Below are 26889 nucleotides of genomic sequence, written 5' to 3'. Positions count from 1 at the left end.
GTTCTTCCTTTTTCTTAGATGTTAATGATTTGATTTACCTCTGGTGTTTTAGTTATTTACATCTTGTTTTAGGCAGAATGTCTTCAGACATTACGTAAAACACATGCTCTGTGTCTTAAAAAATGGTGAGAGGAATTTCCCTGGTGGTTCGGTGGTTAAAACTCCAGTGCATGGGGCAAAAGTTTGATCCTTGTTTGGAGAACTGAGTAAGATTCCACATGCTGAGTTGTGTGTCCCGCCCCTTCCATGGTGAGACAAGTTCAAATTTCAATATAATAATAATGAGTATCTACTATATTCCAGATAGTGCTGGGGGATATAGCTTTGAACAAGGTAGTATTTCTTACTCTAATGGAAATTTCTTGTTATTTTGACTCTCAGTCTCCTTTGTGCAAAAGAGGAAGATGGATAGCAGAGATGATTAAAAATTATTAAGTCCTTATTATTTGCCGGGCACTTCCAAACTAATGTTAACAAAGTTAATTCTCATCACAACTTTATAAAGGAATTACTTCTACTATTCTTATTTTAAAGAACCTGTGGCACAGAGAGGTTCAGTAACTAGCCTGGGGTTACACAGTGGAGAAATAGTAGAGCTTGGATTTGAATCAGATATGGGGTCGTTGTTGCAATAGGTCTGTTCACTTTCTGTGTTTGCCTTTGCTGTCCTTTCATTATCTACCTTTGATAATGAATGAAGAACCTTAATTTACTTACCCTGTTGGTTTCTTCAGAGTTTTCTGTATTCGGTGAGTTTAACACTGTTTCCTTCTTTGTAATTTATTATTCTATAGCTTTAAATTTTATTTAAGGTTATATAAATATATATTTATATTTTGAATTTTACATAAAAAAGTTCTAGATACCATGTAGTTATGTCACCTGCTCTACTTTGCCAAAGTAGATTGGAACAGACTTATATAGTTGACTTTAACCTGGAGCTGTTAAAAAGTTTACTCTTTTTCAAAGTAGAAAGTGAGACTTGACATTTAAAGGACACCACAAAGATACCTTGCTTCCCCTCTCGCCTTGTCATTACTAGTCTGTTGCTGGAAAACTGCAGTAAATTTTTATGACTGGCTTCATTAATAATGACTAAAATGATACACTTCCCCACTTTTCTTTTCTCTCCATATATATCTTTAACTATTTCAGAGTAGATTGCTATCTTATGGGGGGAAGAAAATGTATAGAGATAGTATTTCATACTTGGATAATAGTAAGGGAAAAAATTTCATAAAACTTTTCATGCTAAATGAGAAAAATATATTTATATCTTTTTGCTTCCAATACTGAGGCCTTATGCATCAAGTATTAAGTAAACCAAGTTTGCTTGGGAGCTGAATACAAAAGGGGATAATCAAGTTCCCAAGATATATTACTAGTAACAATTAACACATGTGCCATCAGGCTACCTCATCCTACCACTGTAAACTATAGAAAAGGTAAAGAGAATGTACTCCTAACATGCTGAGCTCAAATACCAGCATTTATAAAATGTAAGGAGTTTAATTAGAAGTATTTAGTGGCATCACATTTTTCGGTGTTTGTTATATCTTACCTCCTTTTGGGGATAGAGTTGGTTATCTTCACTCCAGATTCTATAGTTTTTAAAGGCACTTAGAGCAGAAGCTAGCCAGTCATTGCCTTCAATAAAAGATGTCTTTAAAATTAACAGTCATAATCTGAATGCTTGTTTGTTTGCTTTCTACTTTCCTCATCTCTTTCTCCTTTTCTCTCTCTCCCTCTCCCTTTTTTTCAGACACATGACTGTCAGCAGTGCTCAGTGATAATGAGGCACATGTTAAAGTAGTCCCCTTTTGTTTCTTTCTGGACCACTGATGAGGGACCTGGGAAAGAAATGTTACTGGTTCCTAGTCATTCTCCAAAGAGGACATCTTTGGAGAAAATTTGTTTTTGCTATCTGGGATTAAAAGTGAGACAAGTCTTAGAAACAAATTTGAGGGGGAAAAGGATTGCTGAGGATATTAAAGAGGGATGGTTTGATAGGAAACATAAAATTTATTTTGATGGGAAGCAGGTGAGCAGATAGGAAACACATATATATTCTCAAAAGAATGGATTCTTACATTATGCCTGGTTTTTTGATACTTGATAATTTCTAGATGTGTGAGTTATAACCCAGCCTTAATAAAGACTTTTTAAGTATTTTGTATAATTCTTGAGAATTGTTTGACCCTTGGTACTACAGATTTTCATTACTAATCGCCCTATTCTCAAAATTTGGGCAATTATTTCTTTCTACATTTTTGGGACCTGTGGGACAAATAAGCCAGTGATTTTTTATTTTTTATTTTTTTCCTTTAAGTTTAAGAAGACCTTTCTGATGTGGAGATAGACCTACATTTATGATGGGCAGCAGTCCAATGTGACCAAAGCCCTCTTGCTGCAGTCTTTTTTTTTTAATGTCCTATTTAAAATATTGAAAAATAGATTTACAATGAGTTGAGTATTTTAAAGCATTTAGAATTATGTGGTCTTTTTTTTTTTTAAGATTCTACATGTGGTGAATTTAATAGCTTTGTCAGTTAAGTAATGGATTAGTATTCTAGGTTACTGACCTAAACAACTGAATGTGAATTTAGCAGGGTGTAGGGAGTGCTCAGAAGTTATGACTCTGTTATCCTGCCTACTTGCTATTTCCAGGTAGAACTCACAGCCTGAAAAAGAATATGTTAGATTTCTGGTCCAAAATTTGTTTTCGACTACCCCTTCCATTCATGGAAGCCCTTTCAGGCTGTCTAGTGTTGTCATAATTCATCTGTCTTAAATCTTTGAGTGCTTCCTTGATTTTTGGCACAGAGATTATGTGGCTTTTAAATCATGTACAAATAGCACCTTCACTTCCAGTTAAAATACTTAGTTATGTCAGCTTTAAAAGATTCCTGAAATCCTGATGAATACTCTTGAACTCTAAAGGATGGAAGAAAAAGAAATGCCAGTCAGCAGGGAGCCTATCAGTTGTCTGTTTCTTATTCCCTGAGGATAAAAACACTTAATACTTGATCATGTAGCCAAACTAGACTCAAAAAGCACAGGTGTAGTGAGATTTCCCACTTAATTACTGGCAAGGAGATTAATATCCCAAAGGAATCTTTCTACTAGGAGAATAATTATCCCTTAGCACCTTCTCACTTTGCTGCGACAAAGCAGCAGCCTTTTAATACATAATATACTTTATACAAAAAATACAGGAACAGAAATTTTTCCCAGCCCCATTGCTATTCTAAGGTTAACTCATTACTGACTTTTGATGTTTAATCATACACTTAATCCAAAACTTACATCTAAAATATTTATATTGAAATCTCTATTGCAGTACAAAGCAAAGTTATATGAATAGCATCATAAGTTACCATTTAAGATGATAAGCAAAAAAGAAGTGGAATTGAAAGCAGAACTGAGTGGTGGCACATTCATTTGGAATGAATAGCTGTGGCCATAATAAGTAGAGTGCAATTGTACCTGTGTATCATGAATAACAGAGATCTAAGGAAAAGAGTCGTTTGCCCTGTATTTCAGTTTCGTAAGCTCTACATCAAAGATAAGTTGTATTTACTAAAAATACCCAAGAGATCAGTAGTACTTTGCCTTTTTTGGGGATTCACATTCATCTGTACCTGCCCCTGTGTTTCTGGGTAGCCTCAGATCACCTTCTGCTTGCCTGGAGTAATAAAGTGTTTTTGTCACAGGAGGCACTGAATTTCTTTCCATCCTCAGTAATAGCCATTATAGTGTACTATGCAGATCTGACTGCTTTGGGTAAAGTACTCCCGTATTCCCAGTTTTTTTTGGCAGCAGACTTAGAGTGAAATACTTCCATTACCTTTAATCCCGTCTTAAAAGTAGCAAAAACTCCAGTTTAGGGAAATGAGAAGATGAATTTTCTCTTGACAATTAAAGTATCTTTTTTCTGCTCACTCTTCTTTTTACCTTTCATGTAACAAATTTGATTATTTTCTTCTGGTAACACCGACTTTTCTTATTTTTCATAATAATACTTAAGACTAGATTTTTTGAGTTTTTTGACTGATTTTTCTTCAGATTTTTGCTTCCTTCTTGTTGCTGAGATTCATCAGGTCTTGGTCCTAGGAATTTCCATTTTTTCTTTTTCGTTTTTCAGCCTATATGTCCCTATTTCTTAAGTCTTCGGCTGATTCCTGTAGGTGCACATTCAACCCCACCTACCAGGTATGAATTCTGTATACATATGTGTATAGTTCCTATCCATACTTCAACTATTACAGAATAGTTCTACTTTGATGTCTTTATGTTATCACCAAGATCATATCTATGATCCAGAGTCAGCATCTTCTGCCCTAAACCAAATTCCCTTTTCACCTTTTTTCCATTCATTTGGTCACTAGGCTTTTTTCTGATTTCAAGGAAAATGCTGTTTAGATCTTGCCTGTTGAGGCAAGTCAGCACAAAAGCCAAAGAAATGAGAAAATGCAGGATTGCAGAAATCTGCTGCTGCTAATCTCTAGCAGCATGATTATGAGGAGAACGCCTGGAGCCATTGGCCAAAAACCTCACATCTGCTGATGACCACAGCGCTACCCATAGCTGCCCCCAGAGAATAATGACTTCTACTTTGACCTTTAAAATTGTGTGTAATTATCTTTCACTGGTGAATTTTCCAAATTGGAATCCTGCTGGTAAGGGGGTCTGGGAAGTGTGTCTAGCCACTGCCATACAGGAAAGGATTAAAAGATAGGGATGTATCAACAGGCAATATCAAGCTCAGTTCCCTTATCAGAACAGATATAGTCTCTTTGACTCAGAATTGTGGATCCCGCAGTTTCACTTCTGAATATTACTTAAAGGAAACAAAATCACTATCTTGAAGATTTATCTGTTACCCCCTTGCTCATAGCAGCATTATTCATAATAGTTAGACATAGAAACAAACTTAATGTCCGTTGACAAATCAGATGAGTGTATAAAGAAAATATGTTGTACACACACACTCTCCCTATAAAAGTCTTGGGTATGTAATATGTAGCATGGTGATTCCTGGTAGCTGATATACCTTATTTACCAATCTTCCCAACTTCTAGAAGAACCTGACACATAGTAATTAATATTTATTGAATGGATATCCATGAGTAAGGGGTTGATTATATGGTGTATCTTAAAGTATAATTCCACTGAGCCCAATAAAGCTATATTTACATTGGCTTAGATGTCTGGTATAATTTTACATGATGAAAGAAAGTGCCACAAAATGATACAAACAAAATATTTGTCAAAATTACCTACATATTTTTCTTTACTTAGTTAACATTAGGGGAAATACTAATAATAACCTGGGATGTTGGATGGGATAAATGTGTTACATTTTTATATTTTAATGTTTTAATAAGTGTATATATTTTAATGAATATAGGTTTTAGGAAGCAACTCGAGTACCTTGTTCCATTATTTGGGACCTTTTCAAAAATAGAATGGTACTGGATAAAACTGAAGAAACTGCTCTTTTAAATACTAAAAGCATATGTAAACACAAAGTTATTTGCTTTTTGAAAGCAAATCTGGACATGTTTCTGTCTTCATAGAGATAAAAAAGACTGTCATAAATCTCTTCATAGAGTCTTTTTAATGAATACATAATATTTCATTGTATTGGCATATACCAGAATTTATTTACCCAGTACATAAATTCTTCTCATTAATTTCTTTTTCTTACAAAAGAAAATCATTTAGGGAGGAATGTGTCTCTGTCTCAGTAAAATGTTAGCAGAATAGTAGATTTAGTTTTGAGACCTGAACTTTGGTATGTATCTATTTCTCTGTTTTATTGTATATTCTCCTTTGATGGTTTTGGTTTTATCCCTGTGTATTTCAGGTCTGCGTATCAATGGAGAACTAATCACTGCCTACCCGCAGGTGGTGGTAGTGAGAGTACCAACCCCTTGGGTGCAGAGTGACAGTGACATCACTGTTTTGCGCCATCTGGAGAAGATGGGATGCAGGCTGATGAACCGACCTCAAGCCATCCTGAACTGTGTTAATAAGTTCTGGACGTTTCAAGAATTGGCAGGTCATGGTGTTCCTCTGCCAGATACTTTTTCTTATGGTGAGTTTACTAATAAGACTTTATTGCCTCAGTTTTAGAGCACTGATAATATTGAAAGCCCTACTAAACTGATAGGGTTATGTGATACAAGGAAATTTGTGAACATGAAAGAACTTCTTATAGAAATGACTTTAAGTTTTAACAAACTAGGCAGTAGAATTATGAGACTTATCTTTGGTATGGAGAAGGAAATGGCAACCTACTCCAGTACTATTACCTGGAAAATTCCATGGATGGAGGAGCCTGGTAGGGGGTCACAAGGTCGGACACGACTGAGTGACTTCACTTCACTTCACTTCTTTGGTTTAGGTAGAATGGACTTATCAAACTCTTTCTGTAAAGGGTCAAATAGTGAATATATTTGGCTTTCCAGGCCATATGTTCTCTTTTGTGACTCTCAGTAAAGCTGTTGTATTGTGAAAGCTGCTGCTGCTGTTTTTTTGTTTAGTTGCTAAGTCGTGTCTGACTTTTTTGTGACCGTATGGACTATAGCCTGCCAGGCCCCTCCTGTCCATGGGATTTCCCAGGCAAGAATACTAGAGTGGGTTGCCATCTCCTTCTCCAGGGGATCTGTTGACCCAGGGATCGAACCCATATCTCTTACATTGGCAGGTGGGTTCTTTTACCACTGAGCCATCAGGGAACCCTGAAAGCTGCAGTAGACGAAGCTTAAACAGTAAACGTGGCTATTTTGTAGTAAAACTTTATTACAAAAAGGCTATGAGCCAAATCTGTCCTCAGTTTGACAAGCCCTGAGGTAAAAGAATCTGATAATCGCTCTATAGTTTCTGATTATCTTCATTACCATTTTCATGTTAATGCTTCATAAATATTTTCATATTTTGAAAAAAATGAAAGAAAATGACACTAGATACGCTTTAAACCATTGCTTCTGAAGTCGTCTGTGGGAGAGGACCATTTTTATATTTTTTAAAAAATTTACTGTGGTTTTTAATACTATAGTGCTCTAAAACCAATTTACAGTATGCATAAAGTACTGTAAAAATATCAGAACAATGCCAAATTGTTTTCTTGTGTTTACTCTTCTTATATTTTTCTGGACACATATCAGTAGCAAAGAAGTCACAGAGGCAGGGGTTCCTGGACCACACTTGATGAAGTAGCACTGTTATAAACGTTGTTGTGTTAATATATTCCTGACTTTCCAGTTCTTCTAGTTTGGAAAGAATCAGGCTTACTATAAATCACTGTAGTTTTTCATTAAAATGTCCAGCCGAATGCTTGAAAAGTTGGAGAGGCTTTAAAAAGAAATTCCTGTCCTCTTGTTATTTTTAATATTTTAAAGAAGGGAACTCCACCAGTTTGTATGGCATATATAGATACCATTGCTATTTTTAGCAATTGCACAAGAAGAGACAATTGAATAATTCTTTCTTCCTAACAGTTCTTTCTTCTTTTAAAATGTTGCAGCTTACCTCATCAGTCTACAGTACTGATTTTAAGAGAATGGAAAGGAGCAAAGTATATTAACCAAATCTGGCTTAAAATGTGGAGACTGGCTAATCATAATTTCTCTTAAGCTACAAATTTATGATATTGCAGTTGTTTAATGAACTTTTTCTTAGTCTGATTATTCAGTCAGCCATGCTGGTTTTTTGCAACTACAATCCATTTTTGCTCTTTATCATTTGTTTCTGCTGCTGCTGCTGCTAAGTCACTTCAGTTGTGTCTGACTCTGTGCGACCCCATAGACGGCAGCCCACCAGGCTCCCCTGTCCCTGGGATTCTCCAGGCAAGAACACTGGAGTGGGGTGCCATTTCCTTCTCCAATGCATGAAAGTGAAAAGTGAAAGTGAAGTTGTTCAGTCGTTTCCGACCCTCAGCGACCCCATGGACTGCAGCCTTCCAGGCTCCTCCGTCCATGGGATTTTCCAAGCAAGAGTACTGGAGTGGGGTGCCATTGCCTTCTCCGATCATTGGTTTCTAGGAAGTATAAACAGAAAGAACAAGATATAACCTGTGGGTTACCTGAAAAGCTCATGGTAGAATGAACTCTAGTTTATAATAGAGAAAAGAAAAATTAATTTGTGTAGTTGATAAGAGCAAGAGCACACACATGCATGCATGTTAGCATTTTTTCAACTTTGGATGTCTTCCCCACTGACTCACTCTTCTATTTCTTAATCCAAATAGAATGCTGTATACTAAAGTTGATCTTAGGGCTTCTATTACTTGTGTGGTGGAAGAATAAAGGATGAAAATATGAAAAATAGAACTTCCCTGGGGGTACAGTGGATGAGAATCTGCCTACCAATGCAGGGGACAGGTTCAACTCTTGGTCTGGGAAGATTCCACATGCTGCAGAGTAACTAAGCCTGTGTGACAGCTGCTGAAGCCCATGGGCCTAGAGCTTGTGCTCTGCAACAAGAGAGTCCACAACAATAAGAAGTCCTACAAGGAAGAGTGCCCCTCACTTGCTACAACTAGAGAAAGCCCACATGCAGCAGTGAAAATGGAGTGCAACCAAAAATAAAAAATTATAAAAAATGTTAATAAAACTAGGAAACTTTGTTTTAACTTCTTTGATTTGGATATTACAGTGTTTATAGTTTAATAGTTTTTATCCACTTAAAAAGTAGTTTTAAACTGATAGTTAACTGAAGACAAAATTGAGCCATTAAGTTCTTACCTTCTACCTTCTTTGTCTTGCTGACTTTAGATAAAATTTATCATAAAACACCTCTGCTGCTATTCTTAAATTTTATTTTTTGCTCAAACCAGGTGGTCATGAAAATTTTGCTAAAATGATTGATGAAGCAGAAGTACTGGAGTTCCCAATGGTAGTGAAGAATACACGTGGTCATAGAGGTGTGTATGAATTGTTGCTATTATACATAATATTGAAACTATTCTTCAGAACTTCTAAAGAATTGTAGGGAAATTGCTAGGTGTGTGGTACCTCAGACTTGTAGAAGGCTTTTGTGAGTTGTTGAGTTCTGCTGGAAGCTATTTCTGTTCATTAAGTGGTTATCTTGGACATTTTAAGATGCATACTTAATTTAGACTGAGTCTCAAGTTAATGATCTATCTTCCTTTTCAACAGTACAAGGATTCTAGATCACTAACACCATCATCCTCATCCCAATTTATGTTGTTTGAAAACAGTATATAAAATATCTTAATAACTTTGGATTAAGTAATGATTTTTTTAAGGGGTAAAATGATTCATAAATCCAAGTACTTCCAAGCTTTAGTGCCTTGACAGATAACTGGATGAGGGTTCAGCTGGGACTTCAATGCACTATTTCTACCTGACTTCTCCAGTCAGCCAAGAAGTCTCAGGCCTCCTACAGTGACTGCTCCAGTGAACAAAGAATCTGTGTGACCTTTTACACCCTAGCCTCAGAAGTCAGATAGAATTCCTTATTCTGTATTCTGTTGGTTGAAGCAGTTACATCCCCTCCTAGATTCAAGCAATGGGACATAGATTCCCCTTCCTCTTAATGAGAAGACTGTCAGAGTATTTATAACTATGTTTTTTTTTTTTTTTAATTTAAATTTATTTATTTTAATTAGAGGCTAATTACTTTACAATATTGTATTGGTTTTGCCATACATCAACATGAATCCGCCACGGGTGTACACGTGTTCCCAATCCTGAACCCCCCTCCCACCTCCCTCCCCATACCATCCCTCTGGGTCATCCTAGTGCACCAGTTTTAAAAACAGACACTTCTCTTGGCACAAAAGTAGTAATGTAGTGCTATCTTACTAAATGCAAATATAGTATCTTAATATTGTATAATATATAAAACATACGTTTTAACTCAGAACAATGTTTTACTGATAAGTGAGGCTAGTATTATTGGCTAACCTGAAGAAATACAATTCACAAGAACCCAGCCTCACAATATATACCGGAATAAATTCTGTTAAGAGATTGGGGAATGCGAGAGTGACCATAGACAACTGATTCTGAGAAAGTAGAATGGGAAACAAGAAGATATAGGTAGCAGATATCAACTGCATATAGTTTGATGACATACTCATTTCTTACTCTCTTTTTTGGTCACAGGCAAAGCGGTTTTCTTGGCTCGAGATAAGCACCATTTGGCTGATCTAAGTCACCTTATTCGCCATGAAGCTCCATACCTGTTCCAGAAGTATGTTAAAGAATCTCATGGAAGGGATGTACGTGTCATTGTCGTGGGAGGCCGTGTGGTTGGCACCATGTTACGCTGTTCTACAGATGGGAGGATGCAAAGCAACTGCTCATTAGGTAAAAAGCAATGCAGGAGTTTTTCTATGATATAAAGTAGTGTTATTTAAGCTTATTCAATGAGTATTTGTATATAACTCAGATCCTTTTACCTAATAAGTTGCTAAATATATCTTTCACATGTAAATATCATTAATAGACTTAACACGAACATAATTTATGTATGTATAAATTTGCTTTCACCCAGACTCAATTAATAAACCAATTCACACACTTATGAAGTGTCTACCAGTTTCCCTCTTTGGTTTTATATTGAATTGGCCAAAAAGTTCTTTTGGGTTTTTCTGTAAGATGTTACAGAACAACTTTTTTGGCCACCCCAGTATTATTTTCTGTATAATTGAGGTTCATTTAAGCTGTGTCCTAACCTATTTAACCTGTTGGTCCAGATAATATTGCTGATTTTCATTTGTTTAAATGTATATTTTCTGAGATCTTTTATTGTTGAAATGCCTCAGAGCATAGTCTGGGTGTTGTCCTCTTCTCTGTTTATTTTACTTTCTTAGTAATCTTACTTAGCTCGTGGCTTTAAATGCCATTTATATGTTACTGTTCTCAAATTTATCTCTCCACTTTAGGCATTCTTCTTGAACTTGGGCACACATATGTCACTGCTTGTCAATAGCGCCATATAGATAACTGTTAGAGATTTTCGTCTCAACATGTCCAAAACTGAATTCCCCATCTAACTACTTCTTCCAGTATGTCCCACACACTGTTTTCTCCTTATTGTTTATTGGCAGCTGTATCTTTCGAGTTTAGACTAAATCCTTGGAGTCGTCCTTGATCCCTTCACTAGTGTAAGACTTCATGTCCAGACTCCTTGAAATCTCTACTCTGAAAATGCACCACCTCTTATTCCCTCTCTCCCCAGTGAGAGGATTAGAACAGTCTTACTTTCCTTCCTGCTCCCCTCCTCTTGATTCATTTATTCACTGAACAAATATTTTTGAGCATCAAGTACTGTTTTAACAGTATTTTGTATATAACATTGTACAAAACAGACAAAAATTTCTGCTTTCCTGGGCTTTATATTCCATTGTTCTGGTGAAACCATTTAATAGTTTTAGTTCAAGTATGGATTAGAATTTCTTTTATTGAGTTATCTCTTCTGTTTCAAGAATCAAGAGCTTACTTTATCCATTCCTAGGCTGTCTTTATCTATGTACGGTTAATTATACCCATATTGGGGCTTCCCCAGTGGCTCTGTGATAAAGAGACACAGGTCGATCCCTGGGTCAGGAAGATCCCCTGGCGGAGGGCATGGCAACCTACTCCAGTGTTCTTGCCTGGAGAATCCCATGGACAGAGGAGCCTGATGGGCTACAGTCCACGGGGTCCCAAAGAGTCAGACGTGACTGAAGCAACTGGACATGCCCACACACATACCCATATTGCAAGAATTATTACTCATCACTCTTTATTCCCCAGCTGCTCCTTCCCATATCTTGAGTTTTTTAGTCATTTGCTGTTAATATCTTTTCTAGATTATTTTCCCTGGATGATGTATGTAAGTGATAGATACCTCAGAGACTGCTTTCTTTTTTAAGAGAGGATGATGTATTGGCTGAGATAGGATCCTGATTGTAAAAGTCTTGCTTCAGTTCTACTGGTTTATAGTTTATGTGTGCATGCTTAATCACGTCTGACTGTTTGTGGACCCATGGACTATAGCTTGCCAGGCTTTTCTGTTCGTGGAATTTTCTAGAGAAGAATACTAGAGTAGGGTGCCATTTCCTACTGTGAGTGATCTTCCCGACCAAGGGATCAAACCTGTGTCTCTTGTGTCTCCTGCATTAACAGGTGGATTCTTTACCACTAGTGGCACCTGAGAAGCCTGCTTTATAGTTCACACTTTTACAACTGAATGTCCAAATCTACTCTGATTGGGCAGCGGGGGTGAAGTGGGGGGGTAGGTAATATATATTCTTTGTAAGTTTTTTGTTTTGTTCTCTTATTTTTGGTTGTTTTACTTGAAAAGCTCAATGTTTTGTCAGGATTTTTTTAGATATGTGTCTCTTCTCAGTCTGTCCAACCTGGATTTTAGTAAGGTGTTTCTATCAGACCTACTCGTTTTAAGCCTCAGGAAAACTCTTCTTTCTTTCTTGGGGAGTTTTTCTGATTCAGTTAGCAAATTTTTTGTTTGTGGCTTCACCTCAGTGTTTTTGTATGTGTTTCAAAATATTTCTTAAGCTAGATTTTCCAAGTTATATGTTATACTCACAAAAGCAACTCTCCTTCATTTCTGCTACGGAAGTTTTTAAGTTGGGTAGTCATTTTTGTTTTAGTCCAGAGAGTTTTTTTGTGCTAAACTTGAACTTAATGCTTTTCTTTTATTCAAATTGTAGGTGGCTTGTTGTTTTTGTTCTTGTTACTCTTCCATCACATCAGAGCTCTGCTCTGGTTATTTGGAGCATTGCAAATGGTTACAGAGCATTAAAGATCCATCAGTACTGTGGATGCCGAGAAGCAGTCTTTAATTCGTTTACTAGTGTGTCCACGAAGCCCTCCTATTTCCTGGGCTTCTCTCCCTTACTCTTCCAGCCTCACTGGTGGTGGTGGTGGTGATAGTGGTGGGCAGGTGGGGAGGGGTACCTGAATCCTACTCATGTGTGCAAAAGACTTTTGGTCTTTTCAGGGTCAGGCAATACTCATATAGTAGTGAGGTCAACTTTCCTTCTGTTGAGCTCTTAAAGCCAAGGTTTTGTCAGAGTTCTTTTGCTTTCTGGTCCTTATCTAAAGCTTCCTGAAGCTGGTCACCAAATTAGAAAATCTAGTTCTCATTTTTTTCTCTCAGATACCAGCAAAGAGTTCCCCTACACTCAGCCAACTGCATTAAGCCCCAGGATCCTTTCAGCTTAGGGATGACACATAGAATAGGGGCAGTTGAGCAAGAGAACCGTGTTCCTAGATTCTGTTCTCTGTTGCTGCTGCTGCTGTGTCGCTTCAGTCGTGTCCGACTCTGTGTGACCTTAGAAACGGCAGCCCACCAGGCTCCCCCATCCCTGGGATCCTCCAGGCAAGAACACTGGATTGGGTTGCCATTTCCTTCTCCAATGCATGAAAGTGAAAAGTGAAAGTGAAGTTACTCATTTGTGTCTGACTCTCAGCGACCCCATGGACCACAGCCTACCAGGCTCCTCCGTCCATGGGATTTTCCAGGCAAGAGTACTGGAGTGGGTTGCCATCGCCTTCTCCGATTCTCTGTTATGCATCTCTATTATTTTTAGAAATCAAAATCTGGAACTGAGAGAAACCAATAACAATATTAGTTTAACTGTATTTTTGCAAAAGTTCCATGTTATTGCAAGTAAGATAGGCTTTAGTCAAAGTTCATTGTCTTCAGAAAATATAACATATTGAAAAAGTACTCCTCATCAATTTGTTAAGAGACTGGCTTGGAAGAGGATTCCCTAATGAAGGAGTTCTAGACTTCAGAGTCCCAGTTTTACATTAGCATAGCACTTTTGTTTTTGCTGTTGATTTAGAAGATTTTGAAGAGATGGTTAACCTTAACGGGGTTACCTTTAAGGTCCGCTTTAGTTTTACTCCAAAAATGTATCACTTCTTTTTTTCTCTTTTGCCAGGTGGTGTCGGGATGATGTGCTCATTGAGTGAACAAGGGAAGCAGCTAGCTATCCAGGTGTCTAATATCCTAGGAATGGATGTGTGTGGCATTGACCTGTTGATGAAAGACGACGGCTCCTTCTGTGTCTGCGAGGCCAATGCAAATGTAGGTTTCATCGCCTTTGATAAGGCTTGTAATCTAGATGTAGCTGGTATCATTGCGGACTATGCCGCCTCCCTTCTGCCCTCTGGCCGGCTCACCCGGCGTATGTCCCTGCTCTCCGTGGTGTCCACGGCCAGTGAGACTAGTGAGCCGGAGCTGGGTCCCCAAGCCAACACTGCTGTCGACAACATGAGCGCAAGTTCCAGCTCTGTTGACAGCGACCCTGAAACCACCGAGCGAGAGCTGCTCACCAAGCTCCCAGGGGGCCTGTTCAACATGAACCAACTGCTAGCCAATGAAATCAAACTCCTGGTGGAGTGATTCCACCGGTAAATAATTAACCAACAAAAACCCTTGTAAAACTTTCTTTTTCTTCTTTCCTTTTTTTCTTTCTTTTTTCTTTTCTTTTTTAAACCAACTTGCAATGCTGTTCATGAAAGATGCTCAGGAAGATGAGAAAATTGAGTAGGAGTAGTTAGGAGGGAAGAAGTGGGAGATAGACATGATCTCTGCTATTTGTTACTTTTATTTACAAATGCTACAGATAGAGAGGCAGAAGAGGTGAGACACAGAAAAATGTCAGGCTCTTGTAGTTACTCTTTTAAGTTACTCAGAAATGTGTAGGCTCTCAGGCCATGAAGATCATAATTTTTTTCATGGTCCCTTTTGTTTTTGTACAGTTGGTACAAATTTCACAGGAGTGTAATTTCATATTGCATTTTAATGGATGAGGTAAACATCCACCTAAATTATAATTTTTTCTTTTTTAAAAATCTGAAAATTCAGCCTATACACTATTAACTAGCAGCTTTATCTTCATATTTACGAAATCCTGAGGGACTCTTTTAGCGACTTTTTTCAACCCTTGATATGGGTGGGAGGGCAACGTGAGTGTGACCCAATAAAAATTTCCTTTAATGACAAAATTGGCATGTTTGCATGATAAAAGGGAAATGAACAGTATTGCAATGTCTGGCACACAAAATAACATTTACTCCATTGTAGATAAAATTGCACTAGTTAAAAATATGTGCATTGACTTGTATTTGTTAGTGTTTTAGCCTTTTTTTGAAAGACATATGCTCTGTTAATGTTGCATTTTTTTTAATACATGCTAGTCTTAACATTCCCTGATCTATGCCTGCATCTTTAACAATGGCCAAAGTGAAGAAAATGCTACCTTTTTTGTTAACAAGACACTGACTTGAAACATGTGCATTTAAGCCTTTTATTTTTTCCTTTTTTCTTTTGGTGGTTGGGCATTTAAAGAATAAGGACAAGGAAAAATATTTTGGGGGGGGGGGCAAATCAAGGGCCTATAAGTTCCTGACTATAAAACTGAAGTGATTCCATCATTATTTATTTGCATTTTTCACATTTTAAGAGGGTGTTGTGTGTGTGTGCATGTGTGTGCATGTGCTTGCACACGCATGCATGTTTATGTGTTTGCTTTTTGTTTACACCAACCAATCAAAAAGAATAGATACTAGAAAATGGAGCATGATGGGAAACACAGTTTTTTACTTAAAAAAAAAAAAACAGTCAAGTTGTTTTCATAACTGTACTCTGCTGGGTAGAGGTACTCACCTGAAGATATGAGGAGAATAGATGCTTTTTAGGCTTTTGTGTATATGTGTGTTGTTTGCTTTTTTTCTTTGATTCTAGACTGTCCAGTGTATGATTTATTCAAGGCTACATGCTTTCCCTCTGCTTCTTGCTGTGCATTTTTTCCTGTTACACATAGATTTTGCGGTGGGGTAGACTGAACATTTTTTGTTTGGGGACTTAGCAGTCTCTTATAGCCCTAGTCTGAAGCCTTCAATATTCTCTTTATATTTCTTTATTTCTGAATTCATAAAAGCCCCCAAACTGCATATAATATGAGCCTTTAAACATGGGAAACTATTCCAACGAATGGTTTGGAAGGTGTGTTAAGAAGTAGAGATGATCCAGAGTTCAACGTAATTTTTTTAAGCAGCAAGTTCCACCTCCCTACAATCCTCTGAAGCTTTTTACCCAAGTCCTTTCTTGCCTCTCCAGTGCTTTTTTTCCTTCAGATGGACCTTAAACATAATTTCTTGGACACTTACTAGAGAGACTTCGAGGCAATAAGATCAGTATTAACCAGTTCTAACAGAGGTTTGATCATGCTTATTGTACAGTTTTTCCCCCATTTAAAAAAAAAAAAGGAATGTAATAAAATTTGTTTTCTTTTCCATAGAATTAAATAATATTAAAATGGAGTGAAAGGTTGATTGTTGACAAATAGAATAGTACCTCTAATCTGTGCAGTGTCTCATTTCACCTTAGTAAAAGATGTATAAGAGGAGTTTCTGGTTTACTTTAGGATATTCTAATCTCATCTAAAAGAATTTGACTTGTACCAGGTTATCGTGGGACATATTGTGGCATATATAAGTACCTCTGGCTCACTTGGTACTTGTTTTACTGAATGACCGTACTTTGAAAGATGCACACTATTTGGGATAGAGAACTGAAAAGGGAGAACATTTAATTAAATCATAATTCATACGTGTATAGAGACCATCTGGTTGCCACATAGATTATGACACATATACTTGGAATAGTTACATATCACATGTATGTAGGTCAGTGAATTTTAAAACACAAGTAGAATACCCTCTCTATTTGATGAAAAACTCAAGGTTTCTGTTGGATGGGATAAGGCACCAGGAAAGATACAGGTTTAGCCTTGTAAAAAATTATCAAATTGACCAACTGCATTAGAAAAAATATCTGAGATTATTTCACTGTTACTTTTGCTCACTGTCCATCTTTTGTGCATTCACACTCTATTAAAACATAGCCTTACCAACCTACTTCTAGATCATACACTCATATGTTAGAATGAGAAGGGCAAGGATGGTCATCTTAGAGTTAAAGAACACAAATGTCCTCTTGAATTCTCTCAAAAAAGTAAAGACTATGAACAAACCATACTGGAAGAACCCAAATAAACCAGCCCAGATATTTAAGTGAAAGTTAAATATATTTTCATATTGTTTAGTAAATTTCTTAAAATCTTTATTGCTATTATGAGAGTTAAAAATGTGTATTAACTAAATATGTATAGTTGTTATCATGCAAAAATCTGAATTATTGTAAAACTATTATATATTGTTAAAATTGTAATTCTGAATTGTATTTAAACATAATTCTTTCTGATATTGCTTTTATGTCACCCATGATGAAAAGCGGACTATATATATATATACACAAACATACAGATATGAACTATTCCATTTAAAAGTTTTCATAGTTATTTTCTTTTGATTGGTCATTTCTGCTGGCTTTAACTCCACTGAACTTTGAAATATTTCTGTATATGCTATCAAATAAGAAAACATCCTGGAATATTTAGGAAAAAAATCCATTGAGAGACTTGTTTTCATCAACCACTTTATCAGACTTTTGAGAAGGTATTGAAGACATTGAAAGAAGTCATTGACTTTCACCATCATCTCTTCTTTTTCTCAAGAAGAAAACAAGGAAAAAGAAATTCTCTTCCTTCAATGAATCCCCAGTTTGGGGTCTGGGGCGCTTAGAGACATTGTGAAATCCAATCTTGTGTTACATTTTTCTCCTGGCTCACTCACTCTTTTTGAGAAGGTTTATGGGCTATATGGCTGGTGAGACACGATCCCCTCCTAAGAAAATGTAGGTGCTCAGACAGGTAACCTCTGCTGCTACTGTTTTTATTTGTTTGTTTGTTTGTTTAATTTCTTTTAAAATTTGTTTTTGTTGTACTAGGATATTTTTTAATGTAATATATTGCAGGATTTATAACGAGGTACTGCTTTCTTTCTTTCTTTCTTTTTTTTTTTTCTTAAAAAACAAAACAAAACAAAATTTCATTTAAGATACATTTAGGCGCCTTTGAAGCTTGGATTTTGGAATGTTTCAGTAGTGGACAGAAATCTGCTGTTGGAATCTCCTAGTCTTCCAGGTTTAATTTGAAATGTTTTTAGTTTTGTTTTGGATTTTTGTGTGATATTTTATTTCCTTTATACCAATTGCCCTTTTGCCATGCTGTTTTGGGGTGGCTGCCTAACTCTAGTGACAGTTCTTTCTACATTAACGAAAATGTGGTGTTTTAAATTCCATAATGTTTTGCATTTTTTAAATTGTTTTTAAAGAAATATTCTAACTGCTTGCACTATTACTGTTCTTTGCCAGCCTTTTCAGGAGCCAAAAAAACAAAAACAAACAAACAAAAAAATACCCAGAGAAAAAACTTTCCTTCTTCCCCCTTCCTGATGATGAGTGAGAAGTATTGAGAACTTTCGGGGTCAGTGCCCTTCTAAACTCCCCTTCCCCCAATAATGCAGCTGTAGAGTGAATGGTAAATGCAGCGGTTTGGATTCAGGCACAACCCCAGCCTGCTGGCAGGTAATTTGATTCTCCTTTTTTTTTCCATCACAAGGCTAACCTTACTTTCTTTTTAAAAGTTCCTTTCTTTATGTACTTTGAAGGCACCCATGGGTTTGTAATTACTTTTGTTTCAAAAAACAATGTGTAAATTCATCTAGCAAATAATTTACTTATAGAAAAACCTTTGGGGGTAAAGTTTGAATTAGTTGGGATGAACTCAGAACTTTGGGGATTTGCTTTAGCCATTTAGATCTTTCCGTTTCTTGCATATACGTCTATGATTATTTCAGAGTGTGACTTTTTTGGCTTTGTTTTTGTTTTGGGTTTGTATGTTTCTTCCATTGTGCTACTCTGGCTTAAGCTTTTTCAGAGGTTGGTGTTCCGAATACACAGTGAGCTCACAGTATAAAGACATCAATTAGGAGTTGACAGGTATGGAAAACTAGAGTTTTGAAAAGGTAAAATTAGGTTCTAGGTTATATATATGGTAAAAACTCACCATAGCCCTCAGTTGACCTTAGTAGTGCTTCTCTTTCTCTGACTTCATTATAAAAGTGAAAGGTAATGAGACCAAGATAATAGAGAGTGTTTATTTCAGGAGCAGCATGATTTCAGAACAAATGATTTTAGTGTTTCTGAAACACTAGTTCTCACAAAGAGGTAGATGTCAGCAGACATCATAAAGTAATAGTTTAAACATTCAAAAAGTTATAGGTTGAATAGATTGGAGGGCACTTCTGAAGCACAAGATCTTGAAGCAATTTATTAATTCCATGAAGTAAAGTTAGTGGCAGAAACAGGAATATAACTTAGCCATTTTAACATCCTTCCTGTTAGTTAATATACTATCCCCTCCTCTGTCTATCCCAGTCCACCTATCCTTTTCCTTCTTTTCCCTGTCCTTCCTGAAGTTTCAGCTCTAATATGAGTTTTGGGAGATAATCCTCTATCTGATAGGTAGGATTTTAGTGGCAGAAGTCAGGACCTTTCCAAACTTCTCTTTGGATGTCCTATCCAAGAAGACTGTTAAGTCTGATAACCCTCCAAGTTAGTGAATAGGGAATCCTGGCTTGTAATGTGGTTTCTACTGCTAAAGGCATATAATAAGTTACTAACTTGTGCTTCAGTTCACTCCTGTGAGGTAGGGATAATCATTCCCGTAGCATCTTAAGATTTAAAATATTTATCTCTTGAACTGAAATTTACTAACCAAGGAATCCCACTGCACTCCTGCAGTAATTTATGATGTATACTAAATAGGCTTGAATGGAAGGACCTTGTTCTGTTGCTGATAAGAATGGCCAGCATTAGAGTGTATGCACTGTGTGATTACTTCGAACGTGGAGGATTTGTGAACCTCCATTCTGCTGCCTTCCCAACTTCCCCCTCCCTGAAGATCACTTACATGTTAAGAATGATTATTTTCAGATTTACCATATTCAAACTATATTAGATGGTCCTTATATAGCGTATATACCTGGCTGCTGTTGTGTGGTTTGGGAACATGAGGGGTGGGGTGAATTGTTGTTGTTTTAGGTTTCAGTCAGACAGCCATCCCTGTGCCCCAGTTCCCAGAAGCACAGCAGGCCTCTAGAAGCATCCGTGGGAACGGCGCAGTCCTGACATCAGCAACTCTCCTGCTCAGGCTCATCCCATATACAGAGGTCAAAGGGTGGGGCTTGAGATGGGGGAAGGAATGAAAAAGCAGAAACAATGTCACTGCAGTGCCACTGTTGACCAGCCTTTCTTTAGTGCTTATGTCAGTGTTTGCTTTATTTTTTTTAAGTTGACCAAAAAAGATTTTACTTCGGGAGTAAAGGTAGTGGGAGGGTGGAACAAAAACATGCCATTTTTACTAGTTCATTATTATCACTAGCTCATTCTTGCATATTGTTCTTCAGTAGCTAATAAAGAATAAATGAAACCTAGACCTCAGTAATAAGGAGAATGCGAATACAAGTGAATCTCAGGATACTAAAAAAGAGAAAAAGCATTTTTGTGGTATTAATTTCCAGTTCTACAACAGTTATTACATTTGTCACTGTGTCTCCCTTTTTTTGCCCTAATTCTTCTATGTATGTTTACAGTATGAGAAAATGTGCCTTTTTTTTTTTTTGGTGGTCCTTTTAAAAAGACCTAATGAAATTACTACTCTTTTGCAAAAAAATATACACCCATTGCTTATATGGGCATACAAATGCTACCCTATTTTAAATGTAGGTGGCGTATGTGTTCGTGTTTTAATGTATTCAGAGCCATTGGGCAATAAGCAGTCCAGAACATTGAAAACTCAAGCAGGTAAAGCACCTAACACCCTTAGTTTCTAGAATTACTTTTAAAAACTCCTTTATTGCTGCATCTTCCATGAGTCTTTTGGTAGTCTCTGAACTTAAAATTTGCAGGAGTTGTAGACTACCTAGTCAAAATGTTAAGTTATGCATTTATTATTTGTAGGGACAGGTGAAGAAGAAAAGTTAACAGACAAGAAATGGCTCCTTGAGATGGCAACTGCTGAGTGTCTGAATCTCTCCCCCTCCCCCTCCCCCAGCTCAGCATGAACATTGATCATACCTGTTTTGATTTTCTGTGATTGGGATTTTTGTTGTTTTAACTTCTGGCGGGGAGGTTTCAGGGAAACAGGAAGTTCATGCACATGTGAAAATATGAAATGTTAAACAAAGGAAGCTTTCTCTTTAATGTGACTAGTAAGCGAGAACCTTTTCTATATACTCTTCTGCTGCAGCAGAGAAATAAACTGGTAGGTGGCAGCAGAAGAAAGAATTCTTCAGATTGATGGCTACTGGCAGTCTGCATAGGAGAAGAGAGAGAAGGTGACATACCATGTCCAGCAACAGGGCAGAAATGGAAACAGGACTGCAATTGCTGATCTTGACTCTAAAATGGTAAGTTAATTTCAAGAATGTGTTTTCAGTCTGATACCAGTTTTCCATAAATTACTGTGGTGTGTAACCATGAATGGCTATAAATTTTTGATGTAGAATGAATTTGTCCTAGACTACTATCATTCTTTAAATTAGGGGAGAAAAATAACAATATTTGTAAAATTAGAGATTTCCAGTATATTGATACATGTAAATTTTTTTTATCTCAACTTTATTGAGGTATAAGTGACAGATAAAATTTTAAGAAAGTGTACAACGTGGTAATTTGATACTTATTGTGAAAAGATTTCCCCCATCAAGTTACTAACATATTCCATATGGGATCTTTAATGATGGTAAAAATTTATGCTATCTCATAGTAAATATAACCTCTCATTTTTAGGGGGAGCATTAGGGGGATAACTACAGAAGTTATGTAATTGTCAAGTTTGGGGCCGAAAATGATCTTGCCATCTCTTTCCTTTCTAGTCCCATTTCCTTATCACTGTCTGCCCATCAGTCCCTTCTGCACATCCGCCTTCTCTCTTGCTTATTTGGATCTTCCTTCCCTCTCCTCTTTCTCTGGTTGTGCTTCCATTGGTTTGGTATTTCTCCTACCTCTGTCTCTCCGTGTTTCTCTTTCTCACTCAGTCCCTGTGGATTTTACTTCATCTCCCCTCTGGCCTACCTTTGTTTCTGTTCTGGGAAACAAAACAATCTGCAACAAAGATAGAACATTATATTCTGAATTTCTTTTTCTGACAGATTTCTAGGCTAGTAATGGAAGAAGTAGATAGTTAAGTAGACTGATTGTGTATACTTGGAATAAAGGATTTACAGTAACATGAAGCTGAAGTAACTGATATCATCATTTAAATACATGGTGAATTTTCTGTTTTTTAAAAATGGTATAAAAAGTCACCTATTAAAAATCAATTAATGCTAAACACAGCTTTACATATATTAGAATGGAACATAAGAATACATGGCTTCAGTTAATAAGATTATAGTTTCTAAATTTTTAAAAAGAGTTCTGTCACATTTTGGTTAGTATATGAAGATGTCAGTGCTTTAGAGATGAAAAAAAATCAACACCTTGGATCTTAATCAGAGCCAAAATTTATTGCTTATTGAATAACTTACAGAAAATGTAGTCTGGAGCACTAGAGGAAGAACCTTTTAAGTTTAATTTTGTTTGTTCAGGCATTTTGTTGCAGTAACTTTTTGTGATATTTTTTCTCTTCTTGGTGCTGACTAAAATAAAACACTGTTGTCTATACGATAGGATTGTTAGGGAGTAATATTACTGACACATTTTTTGTGTAACTGTTATTTATAACTTAATATAAAATTCAGTGTCTAAAATTAGGTCGATTTTTGTACGATAGCACATATCTCTCTAAAGTGAAGTCGCTCAGTCGTGTCTGACTCTTCACAATCTCATGGACTGTAGCCTACCAGCCTCCTTTGTCCATGGAATTTTCCAGGCAAGAGTACTGGAGTGTGTTGCCATTCCCTTCTCCAGGGGATCTTCCCGACCTATGGATTGAACCTAGGTCTCCCGAACTGTAGGCAGACCTTATAAGCCACCAGGGAAGCCCATATCTCTATAGTACAGTTTAAATCAGTCATTAGAAAAATATGCTTACTTGATGTCTAACTGAAATAAGTCACAAAACTCCAGGGACAAAAACAAAATTTTGGCTGTGGTATTGGCAACATCTTGAAAAAAATAGATAAAATAATGGACCTATAAGTGAACTGTTGATTGCAGAGAGAAAATTCCAGGAAATAAGAATAGTTTATCCTGAAGAAGAGTCAAGTAAATTTGAGAAGTAAGAATGATATACCTTAGACCTTTCGTCAGTTGAGATCACCAAGGTAAAATGTGGTGGTTACAAAAAGATATGGTTATGGTTTTTGGCAGCAGTCTAGACAATTTACTTGGAGAAGGCGATGGCACCCCACTCCAGTACTCGTGTCTGGAAAATCTCATGGATGGAGGAGCCTGGTAGGCTGCAGTCCATGGGGTGGCTAAGAGTCGGACACGATTAAGTGACTTCACTTTTCACTTTCATGCATTGGAGAAGGAAATTGCAACCCACTCCAATGTTCTTGTCTGGAGCATCCCAGGGACGGGGGAGCCTGGTGGGCTGCCATCTATGGGGTCTCACAGAGTCGGACACGACTGAAAGTGACTTAGCAGCAGACAATTTACTATTTTTTATTGTTACATTAGCTACTCTGTGTATCTTCTTTTTCTTTTTTCTCATCCTATTTATAGATACTATTTAAATCTGTGGTTTGAGTGAGCTGTATGTGTTTTTGCCCTCTAGGTTCTTTTGGTCTCACAGAATGGATGAAGATTGATCTTGACTGGATACTTTTTCAAATGGAGGATAGAAGTAACACAAAACAAGGCAACAGTAGCTCTCCAGTGTTTAGTTCAATGTGCTTTATTTCTAAAATAAAAACACCAGAACTGGGAATGAAACAGCATGGGGTGTAATTCATTCTTCTGTCAGTTATCCCTGCCCACTGCATTTTGTGTGAATTCACTTGAGTCCGTATTTCTAGGTTTGTTCCACATGGGTCATTCCTTGTTTCTCTTCTTCACTTTTTGCAAGCTGAAACTCCTTGGTTCTTGACAGACTGGTCTCTGTATAATATATTCTGATATGATTATTACTTTTGGCAGAAAGACAGACACTAAAATATGTATTATGTGGAATTTCTCCTACCCCTTTCATCTCAGTATATCTGTCCATGCTGAATAATTGTTGCCATGTTTTTGTCTCTGAAGAAGTGCAGCCTTTTTCCTATTATTCTGACAAGGCTCTGGCACACACCTGTCATAGCACTGCTCACTACGTTTTAATCTTGTGACTGGAGACCATGTCTGACCTAGTTTATTTAAACTGTAGGGGATCTGATAACATACATGTATACACAGAGGCAGCTATCATACTTTTGGTAAAGAATGGCCTTTGTATTTGATACAAATTCTGATTTCATTACTTACTGTTTACATGGCCTTTGATAAGTTACCTGCAAGCCATAAAGGAGTGTTTATAAGAAAAATGGAAATAATTGTACTTGCTTTACTAGATTAATGTCTAAGTAGTAGCTAAACTATAATACATGTATAATTCTTAGCATATAGTTGAGTATTTAATAAATACTGTCCTTGAATTCTGTAAATTTTGGTTATTGAAATCTTATTCAAGACCTGCTGAATCTGAATTTTTCTTGATTTCCTTTCAGTTTTATTATTTAAGCTCCTTGCACATGATCTTTTGGTTGGATCACTATGTGTGTGCATATGTGTGTGTGTGAGAGATTTCTCAATACAGACAGGATTATTCCGTATTTCCACATTTCATTGGCTAAGGAATTTCATATTAAAAAACAACAACAACAACTTTTATCTTGGGACTTCCCTGGTGATCCAGTGGATAAGACTCCCAGTGCAGGGAACCTGGGTTTGATCCCTGGTCAGGAAACGTAAGATCCCACATGCCAAGACTAGGCCCAAGTGCCATAATTACCGAGCCTGCATACTGCAATGAAGACCCATTGCAGCTCAGATAAATTAAAACACAAAACCCTTTTATCTCCCCCCCCCATTAGCTCATAACAAAAATATTCTTTTCTTTGGATTTGCCTGGTCATCCAGTGGCTAAGACTCTGCACCCCCAAAACAGGGGGCCTAGGTTCCATCCCTGGTCAGAGAACTAGATCCTACATGCTACAAGTAAGAGTTTGCATGCCACAACTAAAACAAAGCCTACATGCTGCAGCTGGGACCTGGCACAGCCAAAAAAAAATTTTTTTTAATGTTTTTGTTACATGCAACCAAAGAATTCTACTAATGATACAGGGAAGGAGACTGAAGGAAGAAAAACCTTGATAGATTTTTCTTAGGGTAACCAATTGAAAAGAATTTGAGCATAAATTCAACCTTGCTAGAAGAGCTAGTATTTTCAGGGGGGAATATGTATACTAATGGTAAAAAATGAAGCACAAGCTGGAATCAAGATTGCCGGGAAAGAGATCAGTAACTTCAGATATACAGATGACACCACCCTTATGGCAGAAAGCAAAAAACTAAAGACCCTCTTGAGGAAAGTGGAAGAGGAGAGTGAAAAAATTGGCTTAAAAGTCAACGTTCGGAAACCTAGGATCATGGCATCTGGTCCCATCACTTCATGGCAAATAGATGGGGAAACAGTGGCAGACTTTAATTTTTGGGGCTCCAAAATCACTGCAGATGGTGACTCTAGCCATGAAATTAAAAGACACTCCTTGGAAGAAAAGCTATAACCAACCTAGACAGCATATTCAAAAGCAGAGACATTACTTTGCCAACAAAAGTCCATCTGGTCAAGGCTATGGGTTTTCCAGTGGTCATGTATGGTTGTGAGAGTTGGACTATAAAGAAAGCTGAGCACCAAAGAATTGATGCTTTTGAACTGTGGCATTGGAGAAGACTCTTGAGAGTCCCTTGGACTGCAAGGAGATCCAACCAGTCCATCCTAAAGGAAATCAGTCCTGAATATTCACTGGAAGGACTGATGCTGAAGCTGAAACTCCAATACTTTGGCCACCTGATGCGAAGAGCAGACTCATTTGAAAAGACCCTGATGCTGGGAAAGACTGAAGGCGGGAGGAGAAGGGGACGACAGAGGATGAGATGGCTGGATGGCATCACTGACTCAGTGGACATGAGTTTAGGTGGACTCCGGGAGTTGGTGATGGACAGGGAGGCCTCGAGCGCTGCAGTCCATGGGGTCACAAAGAGTCAGACATGACTGAGTGAGTGAACCCTGGAAAACTATAGCTGGAGCTTTCCATGGTTATGTTCAAAGAGAATCCCACAGTTTGATCATGTGATTTATTATCAAAGGATGGGGGGAAAACATGAGTTTTAAAAAGTAATGGCTCAAGTCCACAAGCCTGACAGATTATTGGATTGGCCTGAGTGACACTAGATCTGATGGAGGATCACTGGCCCATAATAGGAATGTGGTAGGATTAAAGAATTGCCAGATCTAGTTAATAACCAGGGGCTAAGGTGCCAGTTGGAGAAGGCAATGGCACCCCACTCCAGTAGTCTTGCCTGGAAAATCCCATGGATGGAGGAGCCTGGTAGGCTGCAGTCCGTGGGGTTGCTAGGAGTTGGACACGACTGAGCGACTTCACTTTCACTTTTTAAAAAAAATATTCTGAAATTTATTGTAAATATAGTGCTTTTATTATGCTCACAATACTAGTATTGATATTTTTTTTTAAATTTTATTATTATTTTTTTACTTTACAATATTGTATTGGTTTTGCCATACATCAACATGCATCTGCCACGGGTGTACACATGTTCCCCATCCTGAACCCCCCTCCCACCTCCCTCCCCATACCGTCCCTCTGGGTCATCCAGTGCACTAGCCCCAAGCGTCCTGTATCCTGTATAGAACCTGGACTGGCGATGCCATTCTCCCAAATCATCTCCCCACCCCCACCCCCGCCCCCCACCACCACCACAGAGTCC

At 37.4% G+C, this 26889-nt stretch overlaps 1 protein-coding gene across 9 annotated transcripts in view; it reads left to right on the top strand.

Annotated features, from left to right (window-relative positions):
• RIMKLB (ribosomal modification protein rimK like family member B) overlaps positions 1-24539 on the top strand; it is a 47691-nt gene extending 23152 nt beyond the window's left edge. For 6 of the 9 annotated variants that reach the window (XM_015471273.3, XM_024991977.2, XM_024991976.2 and 3 more), the window contains 5 exons: positions 5870-6100; positions 8843-8929; positions 10137-10340; positions 13928-21365; positions 23681-24539. In XM_015471273.3, coding sequence (XP_015326759.1) covers positions 5870-6100; positions 8843-8929; positions 10137-10340; positions 13928-14391 — 986 coding nt within the window. In that variant the 3' untranslated portion in view covers positions 14392-21365; positions 23681-24539. Of the gene's footprint in view, positions 1-5869; positions 6101-8842; positions 8930-10136; positions 10341-13927; positions 21366-23680 lie in introns of those variants that run through there. The other 3 variants (XM_059886595.1, XM_005207069.5, NM_001076113.2) reach the window with 3 other exon arrangements.
• The last annotated feature ends 2350 nt before the right edge of the window (positions 24540-26889 follow it).

The sequence above is a fragment of the Bos taurus genome, chromosome 5 (genome assembly GCF_002263795.3).
Source record: "Bos taurus isolate L1 Dominette 01449 registration number 42190680 breed Hereford chromosome 5, ARS-UCD2.0, whole genome shotgun sequence".
NCBI lineage: Eukaryota > Metazoa > Chordata > Mammalia > Artiodactyla > Bovidae > Bos > Bos taurus.
This window is presented reverse-complemented; position numbering and strand designations above follow the sequence as displayed.